Source organism: Pholis gunnellus (genome assembly GCF_910591455.1).
Source record: "Pholis gunnellus genome assembly, chromosome: 17".
Taxonomy (NCBI): domain Eukaryota; kingdom Metazoa; phylum Chordata; class Actinopteri; order Perciformes; family Pholidae; genus Pholis; species Pholis gunnellus.
This window is the reverse complement of record NC_136544.1, coordinates 15516114-15532637: the sequence shown is the minus strand read 5'-3', so window position 1 is coordinate 15532637 and position 16524 is coordinate 15516114. Positions and strand designations below refer to the sequence as shown.

General features: G+C 39.9%; 3 protein-coding genes across 3 annotated transcripts; all 3 read right to left on the bottom strand.

The window, feature by feature from the left end:
• Window positions 1-157: 157 nt before the first annotated feature.
• Window positions 158-4562, bottom strand: dhrs7b (dehydrogenase/reductase (SDR family) member 7B). The gene is made up of 7 exons (XM_079177020.1): window positions 4535-4562; window positions 2652-2823; window positions 2365-2483; window positions 2006-2216; window positions 1694-1786; window positions 1443-1595; window positions 158-1241 (listed from the first exon to the last, which is right to left on the bottom strand). Exons 2-7 carry the CDS (start codon window positions 2803-2805, stop codon window positions 1036-1038), a joined length of 936 nt encoding a protein of 311 aa, XP_079033146.1. The 5' UTR covers window positions 2806-2823; window positions 4535-4562; the 3' UTR covers window positions 158-1035.
• A 974-nt stretch (window positions 4563-5536) lies between these two features.
• tmem11 (transmembrane protein 11) lies at window positions 5537-8786 on the bottom strand. Its single transcript, XM_079178301.1, has 2 exons — window positions 8721-8786; window positions 5537-7204 (listed from the first exon to the last, which is right to left on the bottom strand). The coding sequence occupies exons 1-2, from the start codon at window positions 8765-8767 to the stop codon at window positions 6688-6690; spliced, it is 564 nt and encodes a 187-aa protein (XP_079034427.1). The 5' UTR covers window positions 8768-8786; the 3' UTR covers window positions 5537-6687.
• Window positions 8787-10709: 1923 nt separating this feature from the next.
• natd1 (protein NATD1) lies at window positions 10710-14377 on the bottom strand. The gene is made up of 3 exons (XM_079176914.1): window positions 14215-14377; window positions 12832-12950; window positions 10710-12355 (listed from the first exon to the last, which is right to left on the bottom strand). The coding sequence occupies exons 1-3, from the start codon at window positions 14312-14314 to the stop codon at window positions 12239-12241; spliced, it is 336 nt and encodes a 111-aa protein (XP_079033040.1). The 5' UTR covers window positions 14315-14377; the 3' UTR covers window positions 10710-12238.
• Between the last annotated feature and the right edge of the window lie 2147 nt (window positions 14378-16524).

Sequence of the window (16524 nt, the reverse complement as noted above, 5' to 3'; positions counted from 1 at the left end):
AAACCAGTTCAAATGCAAACTTTTAAATATTGGGTTTTTACCACCACAGTGGTGGAGTGGCTTCTCTGCTGAAACTCTACTGAATACATTCTCACTCATCAGCTCATTTAATTAACAAGAATATACTGAACAGAAGTATAAAAACACCATTTCACAGTTAGTAAATGGAAACATTCCAAATGTGTCCCAGTTTATTTCCTGCTGCACCGTATGAGAATAACATCAGCTGACAGGATGTAAATATGGACCGAGCTGTTGCCTAACGGACCACAAAAACACTACTGGACAGCGATGAGCAGCATTTCCTTCCTCTACATGTATTAAAAGCACTTTGTTTACAGTGGAGTTTGTTTACTGTGTGCCACACGGTACCAGTGACCCACAAACAACCTGCCAGGTGCTGGACCACGTCTCCAGGACAGACATGAGATTGTTGAAAAAAGTGCATTTTTTTTCCTCCCATCTTTACTTGCAACAACAAACAATACTGCGATCAAGTCCTGCACTTTGGGGATTAAGTAGTTTTCATATACTTGTTTCTGCAGTTCAGTGTGATGTTAACCAATTAAATCTCATCTGTTCTCTTTTTTTCGTCATTCAAATTTGACACCGAAGGCTTTAAAGATAACAGCTGACGACCTGGACGACATATCCCAGACCTGACAGAATTACAAACTAAACATCAATATTCCTGCAAATAGGTAACAAATTGAGCATTTTATTTGTCCGTGTTAGGAGTCAATTTGAAAATCAGCATCACAAGCTGACATCTTTACAGAGTTTAGTCAATAACAGACGTTCCACTTTTAAACAGATTTTTGAGGACAAAGTGAAGTCCTGTCCGGTCAATCTCAGGTGTTAATCAAAACAAACTCCCCATAGGTCCCGTTACAACATACAGGTTCCTGGTTTGTGTAACTGAGGAGCTTCACCTCTTGCTCATCTGGTCTCCGTGTGAAGCAGTCACTGTCGTGTTTTGGTCCATGTGCCACTTAACGTGCGCTGTGAGCCTCGTGGTCCTCCCCTGCTGCGGCGTCACTCGTCTTTGGGTTTCTGCTCCTTGCGAGCGCGAGAGGACATGAGTTTGAAGAAGAGCGCCGGCCACATCGTGCGGAGGTAAATGGCCACGCTGGGCAGAGGTCCTGCCAAAACCACGTCTTTGCTCCTGTGACGGACGGCCTTCAGAACAGCCTGAGCCACATCTCTGGGGTCCCAACCCGTCGCTGTGGTTTTATCCAAAACTGAAAACAAGTGTTGCACAAATAAGAGCGATCAATGATACCAGGGAGTCAGTAGGTCAACTATTACAGAAAACAATTCTATTGCTGGGAATGTGTCCCTTCTCGTTTGTTTCACAGCTTATTTGATCTTCTATCTAAATGAATATTTTTAGCCTTCTTATGTCTCTTTGTCATCTTTACTGATAATCGACACACACTCACCTCCGTACTTGGAGCCGTCTCCTGTGACAGCGTTGACCGACAGGCTGGTTCGAATGTACCCAGGACTGATCACGGTCACTGGGATCCCGTAGTGCTCGATCTCGGCCCGTAAGCAGTCAAAGTAGGCCTGGGTGGCGTGCTTTGAGGCGGCATCTGACCAAAGTGAGTAAAAACCAGAGTCCTGCTTCATTTCCAATCAAAAAACTCTTGTGTAGTTGTTTGCTTTAATTAAACGAGTGAAGACAACTTACAGGCGGATCTGTAAGGAATGGCTATCTTGCCCTGGACACTGCTGATGACAACGATGTGGCCGCTGCGTCGATGAACCATGGAGGGCAGGAGAGCTGTGAAGGGAGGAAAGAAGAAAGAAAGAGAAACAGCTGACTAAAATAAAATATTGGGCTTCCTCTTCTGGGAAAATCTAGCTCTGTAATGTTCATGCTTCAACTACTTTCCTTCCTTATTTGAATTCAAGATCCTTTAAATAACTTCTGTATGGTTTGGCTCCCTCGTGTATTTATAACTTTGTAACCACATGTACTTCATCTGAACTCCTCACTAACCTTGAGTAAGAGCAATGGACCCAAAGTAATTTGTTTCCATTACATCCCGCTGAACTGAAAGGTGGGTATCCAGTATGTTGCCGCGATAACTGATTCCAGCATTATTGATGAGGACTTCCACTCGCCCGTAACACTTCAGGATCTCCTCTGCAGCTCGGTCCACTGTGTCTGTGTCAGACAAGTCGAAGACGACGGTGCTGGGAGTGTAAGTCTGGTGGTTGTAAAACACATTTTATCTAAATATGTATTGCTGTAAAAACTAATTGCCCTACGGCGGCAAAAATAAAGTTGACCATTGAAGTTGACCTTAACTTTATGTCAGGGCTACTTTTTGTTTGTGTGTGTGTGTGTACACACACCTGTGGTCGTGAGCTTGTTGAACTTGCTGTGAGCTCCTGGACCACCTGCTGCAGGCGGGCTGCATCGCGTCCACACAGCACCAGCCGGGCGCCTGCAGCGTGAAAGACCCGAGCACAGTCTACAAAACATAAAAAACACACCTGTTGTTCATGGTGGATATCAAACCAGGCCGGCAAGTTAGCACATGCACCACGACACTGACACACGTTACTGTACGTTATCGATGTTACTTGGTTTGCAGAAACGTCTACATGTAAGCTGAAGAGAAGAAGAAATGGAGGCCGACCTTTCCCGAGTCCAGAGCTGGCCCCTGTGATGACCACCACAGCGTCCTGCAGAGCCGCTCCTGGTCTGAGGCGGACAAGTATTCGATAAAGCAACAAGATCCCCGCACTTACTAAAACCAGCTGAAGAACTCCTCCTCCCATGATGCGCTCCATGTCTGACAATCACCCGGCCTGCAGACACAAGATCAAAACATATTTAGTTAGGAAGAGTTTCAATCAGTTGCTCTTGTACAGAGAAGTCACCCAACAGAGGTCTGTTTAAAACAATATGTCTCTCGGATGACGAATGAACCAACACAAGCAAAAGGTGATTCCTGCGCTCCATCAATGACGAATGATTAGTTAATCAATGGGAATTTGATTTTTGCAGCTATTGGCTATTAAAATGTCATGTTTTGGATAAAGATTTAATTAGCTGAACTTCAGACTAAGTAAGAGATTTAAAGACATGACATGAATGTAGGCTGAATGATATATTGTTTTAAAAATACTGTAAAGCACATTTGATAATGAAAACCATTCCTTGTTGCAGTGCTAGTCTTTAGAAAAGAAGAATAAAAACACCATAAAGGGCTTTAAACAAGCCACAGTGTGACATTGATGTGTGTGTTCTGTAAGCTCTCTCGCCCCCATGCAGACGGATTGTGAATGTTTTAATGTGAAGTGCTTTTAGCTAAGCCTCTTCCACTTGTCCCGCCTCCAAAGCACAACACAAACAACCAGCATGGCAACAGTGACATCTACCACCAAATAATAAGCATATATGCGCGCACGCACACACACACACACACACACACACACACACACAGTGGAAAAAAATGTGTTATTGTGTGCTTTATATGTACATATTCATGATTGTGAGCATAATGACTCAAGAACTAGACATTAAATGAACTTCATACTTACAGTTTTTATAAATTGCTAACAAGCATTGGTCAATACTGAAGACACTTTTTCAAACCACTTCATACAGTCTGCAATAGCAACATGCATCTTAGCCAAACAGTTAATCTCACCTCCAAAACTCACTCAAACCACCAAAACACTTCAAACATGTTTCAAAGTAAGCTCGTTCGACCAGAACACTGTAAAAAATTCTCACTCAGAAATGATACATTGTCACTCATAACACACTGACTTATAAAACACTAACAACAGGGAGCAACACATAAATCATGAACATTTATAACACTGTTTCACTTTATTGACTGTAATAAAGTATATGTACCAAGAATTATTCAGACATGCCTCGATTTGCAACAATATCCTTTCTTTTTTCTAAATCCTTGCATATAGTCATTTACTTCTGCCAAATAAAGATTTGAAACAAAAAAACTAAATCCTGACATTCCAAATCTCTCAAAGAGAGACAATGGTTTACAACAAGGTTAATAATTGTGCCCCATCTCATCAGAGACAACTGTTATTATACATTTCAATACAGTTATTGCAGAAATGCAATGTGTGCCATCATTCTGTTTTGAAAGTTTTTCTAAAAAGAATGATCGTGTTTTGCAGGTGTTGTTGTATGAATGAGAAAAGAGTTCATGGATTTTGGGAAAATGTGGTAATTGAATGTAATTTGTGTGAAAGCAATAGACTTCTGTTTCACTGACTGTGTGAAGAGTAACCCACAGATTACAACATCTGATCCACATCTGCATATATATGCTTACTAACAATGGCGTTCATTATCAGGTTAATTAGTTTAGAAGTGACAACAGTCCGTGCATAACGAGGATTGGCAGATACTGCACAGACAAGCTAGCCGTGTGTAACTCATAAGTTAACGGCTGGGCATGCTAATGCTAACGTTGGCTAGCTTCTGCATTGTAATGAAACACTGATTCTACACCAGCCTTCATGAATAGTTAGAGCTCACCTTGTTGTTGTTCTGCTGTACAACACAGCGGCTGGAGGCGGTGGTAAGAGCACTTCCGGGCTCGTCTTGACAGGGACCCCACGTGCCGTACCAACGACCGTCTGTGTCCCCCGCTATGGATTGTGGGAACTGGAGTTCGGTAAGACAGTGGGCTGACTGAGCGAGCACGATTGGACTTGCCCATTTCTGTGTTTATCAGACACATATTCTTTGTCCAGGTTGAAAATAAGCAGCCAAATAAACCTAGAGCTTTATTTTTAAATATGTTTTTCTCCATATTTATAGTATATGAGATAATAGAGCCCCAAATTAAAAAACAAACAGTATATAAATGACTTGTTTACCACAAACATTCTGATTTAGGTCTACCAGTGAAACGTTGGACAAACTGATTAATCATCTGTGCAGTTTATCAGGAGAAAGTCTGAATTATCCTAAAAGGAGACACGTCTGGGTAACTGGAGAAGGGGCTGGGCATCATTATGCCACCAGACCTTAACATGTGCGACAGCCAGGCCATCATTCAGCGCTCCTGTCAGCTGACGGATAATTAGCCTGCTCTGGTCTCAAATCAGTGGGTTTGTCTCAGGCCACCTGAGCACTCATCCCTCTGCTTCAGTTCTGCTCAACCCCTGAAAGTCTGTGTGTGAGGTGAAAGGAAAATAAATTGGAAAAATTCACCTACTCTGCCCATAAACGCATTTTTTTTTTCAGTTGCAAATTATAAATGAGTATCAATGTGAAAAGAACAGTTGGGCAAAGTGATTCTTCTGTGTTGTCTAGTGTGTTGCTTTCATACACAGTCTTAAGTTTTACCTGTAAGCACTATTTACTGAGTTAAACCATAGCGTCTAAACGTTTTAAAGATATCCCGTCAGAAATTGTTGACAAAATATTGTGAAGTGAAGGAAAGACTTTCACCCGTTTGTGACAGACTGCCGTCGATCACAGTTGTTTGCATAATGTGTGGTCACAGTACATACTAAAACACCACAAGCAAGTTTACAATTTATTTAATACATCGTTTGATAGAGCTTTAAGGGATTTACACAAAATTCTTAGGAAACTTTTAATTAACATGTTTAAATCCTGCTGGCAAAGTCAACAATCCTTCAGCTTGTAGTGGACATTTATATGCGATGTAGTTTTAGTCAGTGACCCTGACAACATCAAGTCTCCATATTCAACTAATTCACATCTGAATTCCACTTTATTAAATCGTTACAAGTCTCCTGTTATATCACAACTCATTCTCCACTTTTACCTTCTTCTATGACCCCAAATTTTAAAACTGCTGATCGAGACAACAACGCATAACAAGCACCGTGAGCTAAACATACACAAGAAAGTATGAATTTATAATTTGCTGTGTAATTACCTGTAATGTCAAATAGTGTTTGTATTTTTAAATTTAATTACGAGGGTTTGGCTTGATGTCAATGTAATATACATTATTAGAAGCACGTGTAAAATGTGACTTTTCAAAAGTAAGTATTTTTGTAGTGTTTCAAATAGACATTGAGCCACAGCATCGTCACATACGATCTTTCTTACACTCTTAAAACAAGAATATCTACATGAACAAGACACACTCTCAAATAAGTTGCAACTACTTGCTGGTTTCTGAACATCATGTAGAATTTAATGAAAAAAAGTAAAATAAAATACAGAAAAGTTAGTTTGAAATATCCTAATGTTTAATGAAAGGGTGATGTACTGATCAGCAAGAAAGGGGGGGGGTACAGTAAAACTACGAGGGAACGGGGAGAGAGCTTGATGCTCAATACATGTCGGTCCGTTTCAACTGCAGTACAATTCCATCCAGAGGAGCTGCTGTCGTACCCTTGAGCACTTGCTTGTGTGTCAAGGATGCAGGTGGAGGGCGCAGGGGAGGAAGCGCAAGGGTTCTACGGATATAAGTGTGCCGTTGTTGTCACAGAAGTAAAGAAAATGTAAAGGAAAAAACAATTCCTTCTAGTATTAACTATATCCCTTTGATTAAAGTTCAAAATGGAAGCACCCACCACATGTGTGGAGCTAACTGCTGGGCCTGATCGGGACTTCCACTTTTCTTACATCTGGGGGGGTAGGCTCTGTTTTTTTGTTTGTTTTTTCCTTTATTTTTCTGTTCTTAAACCCTCTTCAGAGTGCACTCATACCGCATAGAGTTCGTAGATCTTCTTGGCGCAATATGCCAGGGCAGCCAGTGCTATCGTGTTATGGAGTCTCTTTCTGTGGACGTCATCCCTGCGTACCAATACAACGGGCGTCGAGGAGGTGAGTGTATGCAGGGGCAGCCGCGAGAGTTTTTGGCTGTCGTACTCCACCTGGTACTTGCAGCAGGGGTCAAATTGCCATGAAATCCCGTAGAGGGCAGCGCAGGCCACGCTGAAGGCGCCAGCGGGCAGCGCCACTTGACGTGAGTACTCAATGGGAAGTGAAAGGGGCGTCAGGAGGCAAACGGCACCGGACAACACGGCCGTCTTGTGCAGGCAGTTGCCCACGGTAATCCACCGGGCCGTCTCATCTCCGATGCGCGTGGGCTCAATGACAATGTATTTATACTGGGCCTCCAGTGCCTGCTCCAACTCGTACTCAAACTGGTCCTGCACATTCTCCCCATTGTAGATCTCGTGCACAATGTAGCAGTCTGTCGCCGCCATCACTCCCCTGTTCAGAAACAGATACGGCAAAGAACAGTGAGAGAACGGATACAGAGAACAACTAGACTCGATGCATCCAAGACTGGTTGGCCTTCATTTTTACACCAACCCGCCCCTTTTTTCAAGAACCTGTGAATATGTTTTGCCTTTAATAGCTCACACAAAGATTCCCAGATGGGAATTTTACCCAAATATTTTCTCAAATGAAATTCCATAAGGTTTACCATATCACAACATATATGTGCATTCCATTACCATAATAACTAGCATGTAATCTGTATTTATAAATTACATCTTTGGTTTAAGTAACAAAACATGAAACAGATGTCTTCTTCGATTTGAAAAGAATGATTAAATGTTAATTTGTTGCCATCAATCAGCTCTAAAATGGTACATACACTCCAACTACATAACTACTCAATTACAAACAATCTCCATGACCAATAACATTTAGTTCAAATGGTAAATTCTTGATGAAAAGTTGGTTGTCTATGAACTCAAAGATGTGTGCACTGTTTTACATGAGCTCATTTGTATTCTTTAATGATTCCCACATTATATGCAACTCAAGATTTGGATATTCATTATTGCTAATGAAGTTTGGAAAAATATTTTTGCTCCATATTGTTTCCCAGCAATTCATAAAATGTCGTTTTAAGAAAACTGTCAACAAAATAACTTGTCTGACCAACAACAGCTAAACGTGTGAAATATTAAATTACACATAAAATGCAGCAACAACGTTTTTTAAATGGACAAATTAATGATGTCCGTTGACTAGTTTCCGTCTGATTGATTAATCGAATAATATATTCTGTAAACTGATAATTTCCGGGTTATTTACACATTATCTTTGAATATGACAAACACACATGTGTCAACTCTCCGAGGCCTTCAGTACAAGTTGACAAGAAAACACCCCTCACGACTCACCTACCTAGTTAAGGTTAGACACCGAGCTCATTGGGCTCTAGAAACAGCGGGCATTGGCTCAATGAGTATTGGATACTAATGAAAATCAATCTGGGGTCGCAGTGCAGGGGACACAATGTACCTGAGCGTCGGTTAGATAACACGAACAGCTAACACGCTCACATGGTAAAAAGTTGGGAGGACTGGCCAGCTAAGTTAAGGACCGTTTTACTTTCTAAACAGGTCGACAAACACAGCGGACACTTGATTCAGACAGAGACGTGTAGCACGTGAGCCATGGCGTATTACAACAGTGCTCGCACGCACGAGCTGTTAAACACATTTGTTTTGTCCCGCGGTTATATCGGCTGGTGTGAAATAACCAAAACATCACATGCTAGTTTGTTTCCTTGCTAACGCCAGCTAGCTGTACACGTTAGCCTGCTAATGTTAGCTAACCCTAGGATAGAATTCCGACTTGTCGCTGTTGCCATTTTACTTTCAGTCCCGAACGATATGTATGTTTGGGATCCGGTGAATGGCGACATCGACTAAACGATGCATCACATTTAAACAGTTTCGTTTAATATCTAAGATGTGGAGTAACTGACCTCTCCCTGCTCACTGGGACACCGCGCCTCCTTCCCAGCGACGCCATGTTGGAGATACAACCGTGATTGCGGTTGACGTATGAGAGCGCCAGGCTTTATGGGTAATGCAGTGAGTCAACGCAGTCGACGCATCACGTCGACTCGAATTGGGACTACTGTTCCCATGAAGCTATAAAGCAAGAGCACCTTTAAGTATTTTATAATAGCACATAGAAGTTTGAGAGGTCAGAGCATTTATTTTAAATATATAAATTGCAAATTAACGGACGTATGTTTGTTTGAAATATAGTAATGAATTAACTATATTCAAATTGAACATCAAACACATACAGGGGACATTTATATATTTACATTGTTGTGCAAATAGATTGCATGCATGGGTTACGACATAATGTATAGCTACAGTATGCAATACAGTGTCCCAACCATTAAGTTGTGTGAGTGCATTTGTGTTTGCAGATTTCTGGGTGCTCACCCATATTGTGCCCTTGTGTGCTCGTCTCTGTGTCACCGTGGCGAATGGCGAGTGTGGGCTCCCGGTCCATGTGTTGTAACCTGAAGCGCTTTGTAACAACTAATGTGTACGTTCAGGAATGCAAGATCAGCGTAAGAACAAGTGTTTCACCAGTGACAACAATTGTAACATCTTTAAAATCATGGGCCACGCATGACGAATCAATACAAATCCAATTAAGCATATTGGCGATGCCATCTTTAAAGCTGTGATTTGTTTTTAATGATGTTTAAAACATGCCTGCTCGACCTGCCATTGTCCCCCTGATCGTGTTTTAATATACCATCAAGAATCTTTTCAACTGATGTAACATAAGGCTATAGACTCAGAACATGCTTATTTGATGGTAGGTAAATTATTCATCAGTGTTAATTAGGCTATTAATTATTTGTTTATATTGCGCCTTCATACATATATTAAAGTAACAACTGTCAGATATTGAAGGTTTGTGTGGCAACTTGGTCAGATTCTTAGGTTTGTTTAGTTATTCATGGTTCAGACAGCTCCAGATTTAGATTAGAACACTTTACTTACTTTATTACTTTAGAGTGAATTTAATTCAGGCAAAGCTTTTTTTATTTTAACCTGGTAAATTAATGTGATCAAATAAAAAGAAAATGGTCAATATATCTTTATATTCCGCAAAGGTAGATATCAAATACGCTGATATCAACATGCAGCCCTAGTTAATTAGGCTTTTGTTGGCCCAAAACTAGTCAAATATTCAGTCTAAACACACTGGAATCTGCTGTAAAATAACTATCACTGGCAGGTTTTTCACTATAGAACCTAAACTCCCCATGTGGTCCCAAAAACCCAGATTTACAGAAAAACTACAGAAGACATGACGTCAGTGGTGACTATGGCCCTGGATGCAGACCAACATTGCTTCAAGGTCTCATCGTCATTCAAGTGCACTTTGGACATCAATTGGAGTTTATAGGCAACGTGTTTGTGTTTTGATTTCATGGGAAGTTAACAGCGCTCCCTCCCTTCACTGAAGGCACTTCTGGGTCTTCTTGAGGAACCAGGAGATGTTTTGTTGTTCATGAGAGTCCTGAAGACTCTGGGTGTCTCAGCCGGGTCTGTGGTTGAACTGCTGTGCTGTCAAATGGGAGATTAGCAAGCGGAGTTCTTTCCAGCTCACCCATGTCAGGGGTGCGCACCCTTGCATTCTAATAGTACACAATGTGACAAAAAGGTTAAGTAATTCTTAATACTGTCACTAGATGGCGGCAAATTCAAGTTTGCAAAACTCTTCCAGTTTTTCTTTAACCTTTGCTGCAGGATGTTAACACAAATACATTTAAGTTAGCACAATATACATACATAGTTTAGTGTACATACAAAGTTTTATGTATCTCTCTAAATGACTGTACTACTTATGCAAAATATATTGTACCTAATCTCTTTAAAGTTGGCTGTATGTACAAACTTTGACATTGATAGTGTGATGAGTATTGTTTTATTTATTCATAGATAATAGATGAATATAGATGGAAAAAAGTCAAAAGCACAAAACAATATAACAAGAATTGGTAAACACATATAAACATAAACACAAAAATGAAATAATTCATTGGATATCTTGGTCTATCAATAGGTTTGTGTCACCTAAAGGAAGGTTTTACAAAAGGGAAGTGGATTCCTGCAATTAACTCGGTGATTAAAGCAGATAAAGAGAGTCTGCATTTCATGTTGTGTGTCCTGCCAGAGTGTTGAGCAACCTGAGGGATTCTTCTCCTCAACACTGAAGATTGTCAACAGCAAAAGCTCACGAAGAGCCAAAAAAGGGAATACACTGGGTTTTTTTCAGTAAAAAATGTCTTCCATGATGACCTTTATCATTTTTACATCAGCTGGTGAAAGCAGCCATGTGAGTACAAGAAAAAACAACAAGAAAAAACAGATCAAATGACAAGAACAAACAAGCGCATAAGATCCGGCCATCCAGTGTCATTTTACTGAAAAACGGAACAAAAGACACCATACAATGTAAATGCCCTGAATATAACAGTGCTGTTTTTTTAAGTGCTGGTTTGAGCAGAGATATTTATCCATATCCACACGGAAGTGTTGTACCACACAGCGACGAGCTTCAGACCCAATTTATCACGTGTGTCTGTAATATTTAACATGTGCGATGGAGAAAATGATGAACTTTGTCTTCAAAGTTCGACATCCTCGGTTTGTGTTCTTTGGTTTACAAATCCCTGCATCTATGATCAATTTAGGACTCCAATAACAAACAGTACATTTCTGTTACTTGAAACAGTGGGAGTGGATATAGTAACAGTGTAACCAAATTGAGATTTTGGGAAAATAAATTCCAAATAATTACCCAGTATCCACCGAATTAATGTCTATACCTCTCCGCAATTTCAATAAAAAAATGACATGACATTTAAAAGATTTGTTTAGCATTTACAACTTATCAAATTAGCATTTCAGCCTTAAAAAAACTATATGTAAGAAAAGGAGGCGAAAGAAAAAAGAACATTAATAAAGCCAAAGAATATCAGAAAAGGGTCGAAATATAAAAGTCTTCACCATTTGAGAATCAGAAGCGCCGCCATCACCATCATGGAATAAGACACCTGCGTCGGTCATCTAGCAGCGCTGCTCACATCCGACGAGTCCAAAGGAGGACAGGAAACGTGCATCACATCTGTTATCTTTAGAGGCCTGACCTTTGCTTCCCATCAGTGATGAGTACGCATCCTGAATGTTTCAGTCTGAGGTAACAGGCTTCAGCTTGGGTTAGTTTATTTGCTAATTTTGTTAAGAGTAGTGACCAGCTGATTCACTTCCTGTTTCTGGTGTAACACCTGTGTTACCGACCCGTAGACCCAACGTTCAGCTCACGGACGTCTGTTCCGTGAGATCAGTCGTCTCTAAAGCCTGGTGGGTCCTTTGTTGTCTGTCAGCCTGTAACTCCAAACCACGATGCCACACAGTATTTATTCCCCGGGAGTCTCTTTCTCCTTCTCTGCGCCATGTGTGGTCATTGATAAATATGTTCAAAGTACTGAGGCTGAGGATTCTCTTTGACGTATTTCTGAATGTACCAGCAGGTCAAGTGAGCTCTCAGGTCCTCTTCCACCACAAAATCCATGGCTGCCTGCCGTAACAGAAGCACAAAGTCACATCTCAACGGCTCTGACAGACATTTTCATCAGACAGCATTTTACACACTTTGGACATTGATTTTTAATATTTTAGTACTTGTTGTTGTGCAGTTCAATTAAACTACATGAGGTGTGCGTGAGTAAGCTTCCCAGATATAAGTGGTACAATTACAAGCAAAGTCATTATATTAAGAATATCTTTCGCCTTACAGCTAATCAATATTGTAATCTGGGTTCTGCCTATGTTCGTATACTGTCTATAACATTTAAAGGTTTTATATATTAGAAATCTGAAAAGATACTAGCTGTCAAAATGTAAACAAAAAGGTTGCCTGGCCAACACAATTCTAAACACATAAAAATAATAAAAAATATAAATTGGGCCTTAAAGAAATTATTAAACAGAAACACTCCCTCTCCTCTCTTAAGATGATGACAGATGAAAATAACCACCCTGTGTGAGTTTTACCTTGGCCAGGTGCTTTGCTATTCCTCTACCTCTGTAAGCATCTGGAACTTCAGTGTGTTGCAAGTCCACCGTCTTCTTCCCGACATATTCATACAGAAGAACGGCTCGGTCGTGAGATCCTGAGGGAAGACAGAGGTCATAGTTCTCGGTTGTGTTCGTCTCCACCCAACCCCAAGTAACAACCCCACCTCTCGAGGGGATACTGAGATTACATAAAAACTGTCAATGTTTAAGGTCACAACTGTTATAGCAGATTCGTAAATATTGCTCACAGTGAGAATCACTGATGACCACCACAACACACAAAAACTACTCATGCATGCAACACAATCTTATGCTAGATTAACTATGATATGTTGCCATTTAAATCAGAGTGTAGGCTCACTGGCTAATTTATTGATCAGGTTGCAGTAGCAGCTTGCAGTTTACATAATATGTAGCTTGAATCTACATATTATGTAGCTTGATTGATTATATTACAACTCTGCAACATGCCCGAGAAGACAAGGCACGAGTAACTGCTCACAGTGAGCTGTCAAACATCTCAAAACAAGAGGGTCACTGATTTGATGCCATGTGATGTGGTGCCACAGTCAACAGCCTAAATCATTAATAGAAAAGAACAAAGAACACAGACAGGTACAGAAAATGCTTGTGGAAAAGAACAATATAGCTGTTTGGAGAGAGACAGAGATATTTGCTGTGAACGCGTCAGACATCTAAATTCATAGATGACCAAAACTAATTTCAATAAAACATTAAATGAAGCTGACCTAAACATAAACACATGATAAGCTACAAAACACCTGTTTGTTTTCAGTTTACCATAAACTAAAAAACAAAACAAAGCCAAGAACAAAGGGAATTAAGTTATATTTAGTAATATAGTTAAATACTTTGGTTTGAAATAAAGGTGTCAAAATTAAGTGCCACTGCCCATATCTGGATCTGATTAATAACATACACTATGTTTTATAAAGGAATTTAAAATGATTGGTGTATTATGCATAACTGATTAAGGTTGGGGAGAGGAACTAGGTTATTATTCGGCAACTCCTTATTGAAGGTTTCATATTTGCTTTCAGGAGTGGAACAAAGAAAAATATTACCGAAAAAACAAGCTAGTGAAGTTACAAGTCAAGGAGGTCAGCAGCTTTGACCAAGAAGCCCTCTCGTCGTTTCAGTCCTGACACGAGCTAATATGTGAATAAACACGTGACATCCCTCCTGTGTGAACTGAATAACACCTCTGTGTCGGAAACGGCAGCTGGAGTTATCAATAAGTACACGACGACGATGTTGGCAGCGAGAAAAAAAAGCCACAGAAACCTCTGAGCTAACATTAGCCAAGCTAGCATGCTAATGTTTACATGTTGAACTTACCATTTAGTCTTATAACAAACTGCCGACGCTGTTTATCGTGTTCCACTTGTATCTGAGAGTTGTTTGCGTCGAAGACATTTGCCTGCGCTGCCTGGGCCATAGTATCTCGCTACAACCGACGATGACTGCTATGCTACTCTGCAGCTTTAGCTAACCCAGAAATGGCTACATGAGATGATGAACGGCCAAAGCAAAACACCTCCGTCCAACGGAATCAGCTGTGAGGTCACGTGATGACAGCCAGCCAATCAACGCCGGTGCTGTCAGAGAGGAGGAAAAACGATGCAGATGGATGCGATGTTTGTCTGTCACACATCATTTTAATTACAGACGTCTTTTCTGTATGCTGTACACAGAAATGTTGGAGTTGAAACCCCCTAACTTTCAAACCAAAAGTAAAACGGTTTTAATCAATGTAACGTTGGCCATCTTAGTTTAGTTAATTTGTCCAAAGGTGAGTTTATGGGTTGTGTGTAAAAGTCTAACATGAACACCTTAAGATGTCCTCATACTATCAGTTACAGCTACATAAAATTGTCTCATAGCATTTGATTAAGCTAATGATGTAGTTTTAACTTCTCGATTTCACAATTTCTCCCTCACTTCAAAATGTTTGCTTTAGAGCCTCTTTTGTTTCCACATGTCAAGCCTTGCACCAGTGTCTGTGGCCTTCATTTGATCACTTCATTTCTAGCTTCCTCCTGATTGGAGGGATTCATTTTTTTTCCCTATCTTTTGAAATACTGTATTTTAATTTTCAGTTTACTGCTCTACACCTTTTTACCTTGACCAGTGACACAAAATTAAATTACTAATTAGTTTAGTTACATTTGCTAATAATTGATTTAGCTCAGACTAGTGTGTATCTTAATAGTTTTTGGTAGTTCAGGTCAGGTCACAGCTCACAGATCCAGAGTGACAGCTGTATCACTGCGTCGCTGTGTCGCTGCGTCATCAGCAGAGCAAATGTACAAGAAGCAGCCAAATCCTCTCAGTTGGACTTGCGAGAGTTCATGTGTTTCTCTACAGTACTGTTATGGATTGTACTCATATAAGTTAAATAATGTGTCTTGAGAAAAACTAAATAGATATTTTGCAGTATTCCTAGACGTAGGCAGGTATGTCAAGTTCACTCAAATTACAGTGAAGTAATCCTGTTAAGCTGTTGGCTTAATCCTGCAAAACTCTAATAGAGTTTGTCAACTCTGTATGGGATTATGTGTGTGTGTGTGTTTCTTAGGGACACTATTGTATAAACCTGTTCTGTTTGGTTTTTGCCAGAGTGAGAGGGAGCACACTTCTTTTGCAGATGGATAACAGTGTCAGTCTAAACTTCTCACGTTTATCTTAATAGTCTCATTCATTGTGTTTTAATTTTACAGCTGAAAAATGATGTCCAAGGCGCCAAGGTAAGTCAGCATTATCTACAGAATCTAGGTCCTGTATTACTGTCAGGGTATTGTTGCTTTAATGCTATTTTTGGATTGAGCTGACCATAACATTTTAAAAATAATGAAAAACATACATGCATATGCAAATGGGGCTGAGATATTGATTATGTGATTAACATCATAATGAGAAGAAACATTGAAAAAAGTTCAATTATTTTTGGAAATAAGTTTGTACTACCTGGAGCACAGAAATGATCAATAACTTGAATTTAGCACTTCATCTGAATTAGGATGAAAATCATCCACAAACATAATAAATAAAGTAAAATTATCAGCACAGCAATACCTGGATAAATCCTTGAATATAGCCAAATCAAATGTAATAATAACACACTAAATAATTGCTTTCTGAAAGTGGAGGATGACAGAATGATTTACGCTTAACTGTCTTAATGTTATCTTTAACAGGTGGCCTGGGACCCTGGTAAACTCTAAGACCAACACAACTGCACAGAAGACAAAGGGGAAGGTAAGTGTCGCACTCGCTTAAAAGGTTTTTGTTTTTGTTATTTACGAATGCTTATTGCCTTAACCAAGTGTTTGATTGTCTCACATTTATCAATTCAGCATTTATTCCCACATAGATACAAACTGGATATTTACTTTTCATTCTTCATTTATTCTACTAGAAAAAATGTTACCCTGCATACCAGCATTGTCAAACATCCATGTATAGAAAACATTCTGTAGAGTTTTGTTTCATTTTGTGGGAGCCAGAATGTGTTAAAATGATTGGACTGTATTAACATGTTCATGGACACATTTTCCTCAGAGTGAGTGCATGTCTTTGCTATATGCATGTATTAGGTTTTATCTATAAAGCCATTGATGGCCGAATATCAAGTCAGTGCTTTTACAA

Coding starts and splice junctions, on each gene's coding strand:
- dhrs7b (XM_079177020.1), bottom strand. CDS start 2,805: ATGGAGCGCATCATGGGAGGAGGAGTTCTTCAGCTGGTTTTAGTAAGT. Junction 2,217..2,364: donor CAACAAGCTCACGACCACAG/GTGTGTGTACAC, acceptor TACAACCACCAG/ACTTACACTCCCAGCACCGT. Junction 1,596..1,693: donor CATTCCTTACAGATCCGCCT/GTAAGTTGTCTT, acceptor CACTTTGGTCAG/ATGCCGCCTCAAAGCACGCC.
- tmem11 (XM_079178301.1), bottom strand. CDS start 8,767: ATGGCGTCGCTGGGAAGGAGGCGCGGTGTCCCAGTGAGCAGGGAGAG. Junction 7,205..8,720: donor GTCCCAGTGAGCAGGGAGAG/GTCAGTTACTCC, acceptor GTTTCTGAACAG/GGGAGTGATGGCGGCGACAG.
- natd1 (XM_079176914.1), bottom strand. CDS start 14,314: ATGGCCCAGGCAGCGCAGGCAAATGTCTTCGACGCAAACAACTCTCAG. Junction 12,951..14,214: donor GTTTGTTATAAGACTAAATG/GTAAGTTCAACA, acceptor GTCTTCCCTCAG/GATCTCACGACCGAGCCGTT. Junction 12,356..12,831: donor TAGCAAAGCACCTGGCCAAG/GTAAAACTCACA, acceptor CTGTTACGGCAG/GCAGCCATGGATTTTGTGGT.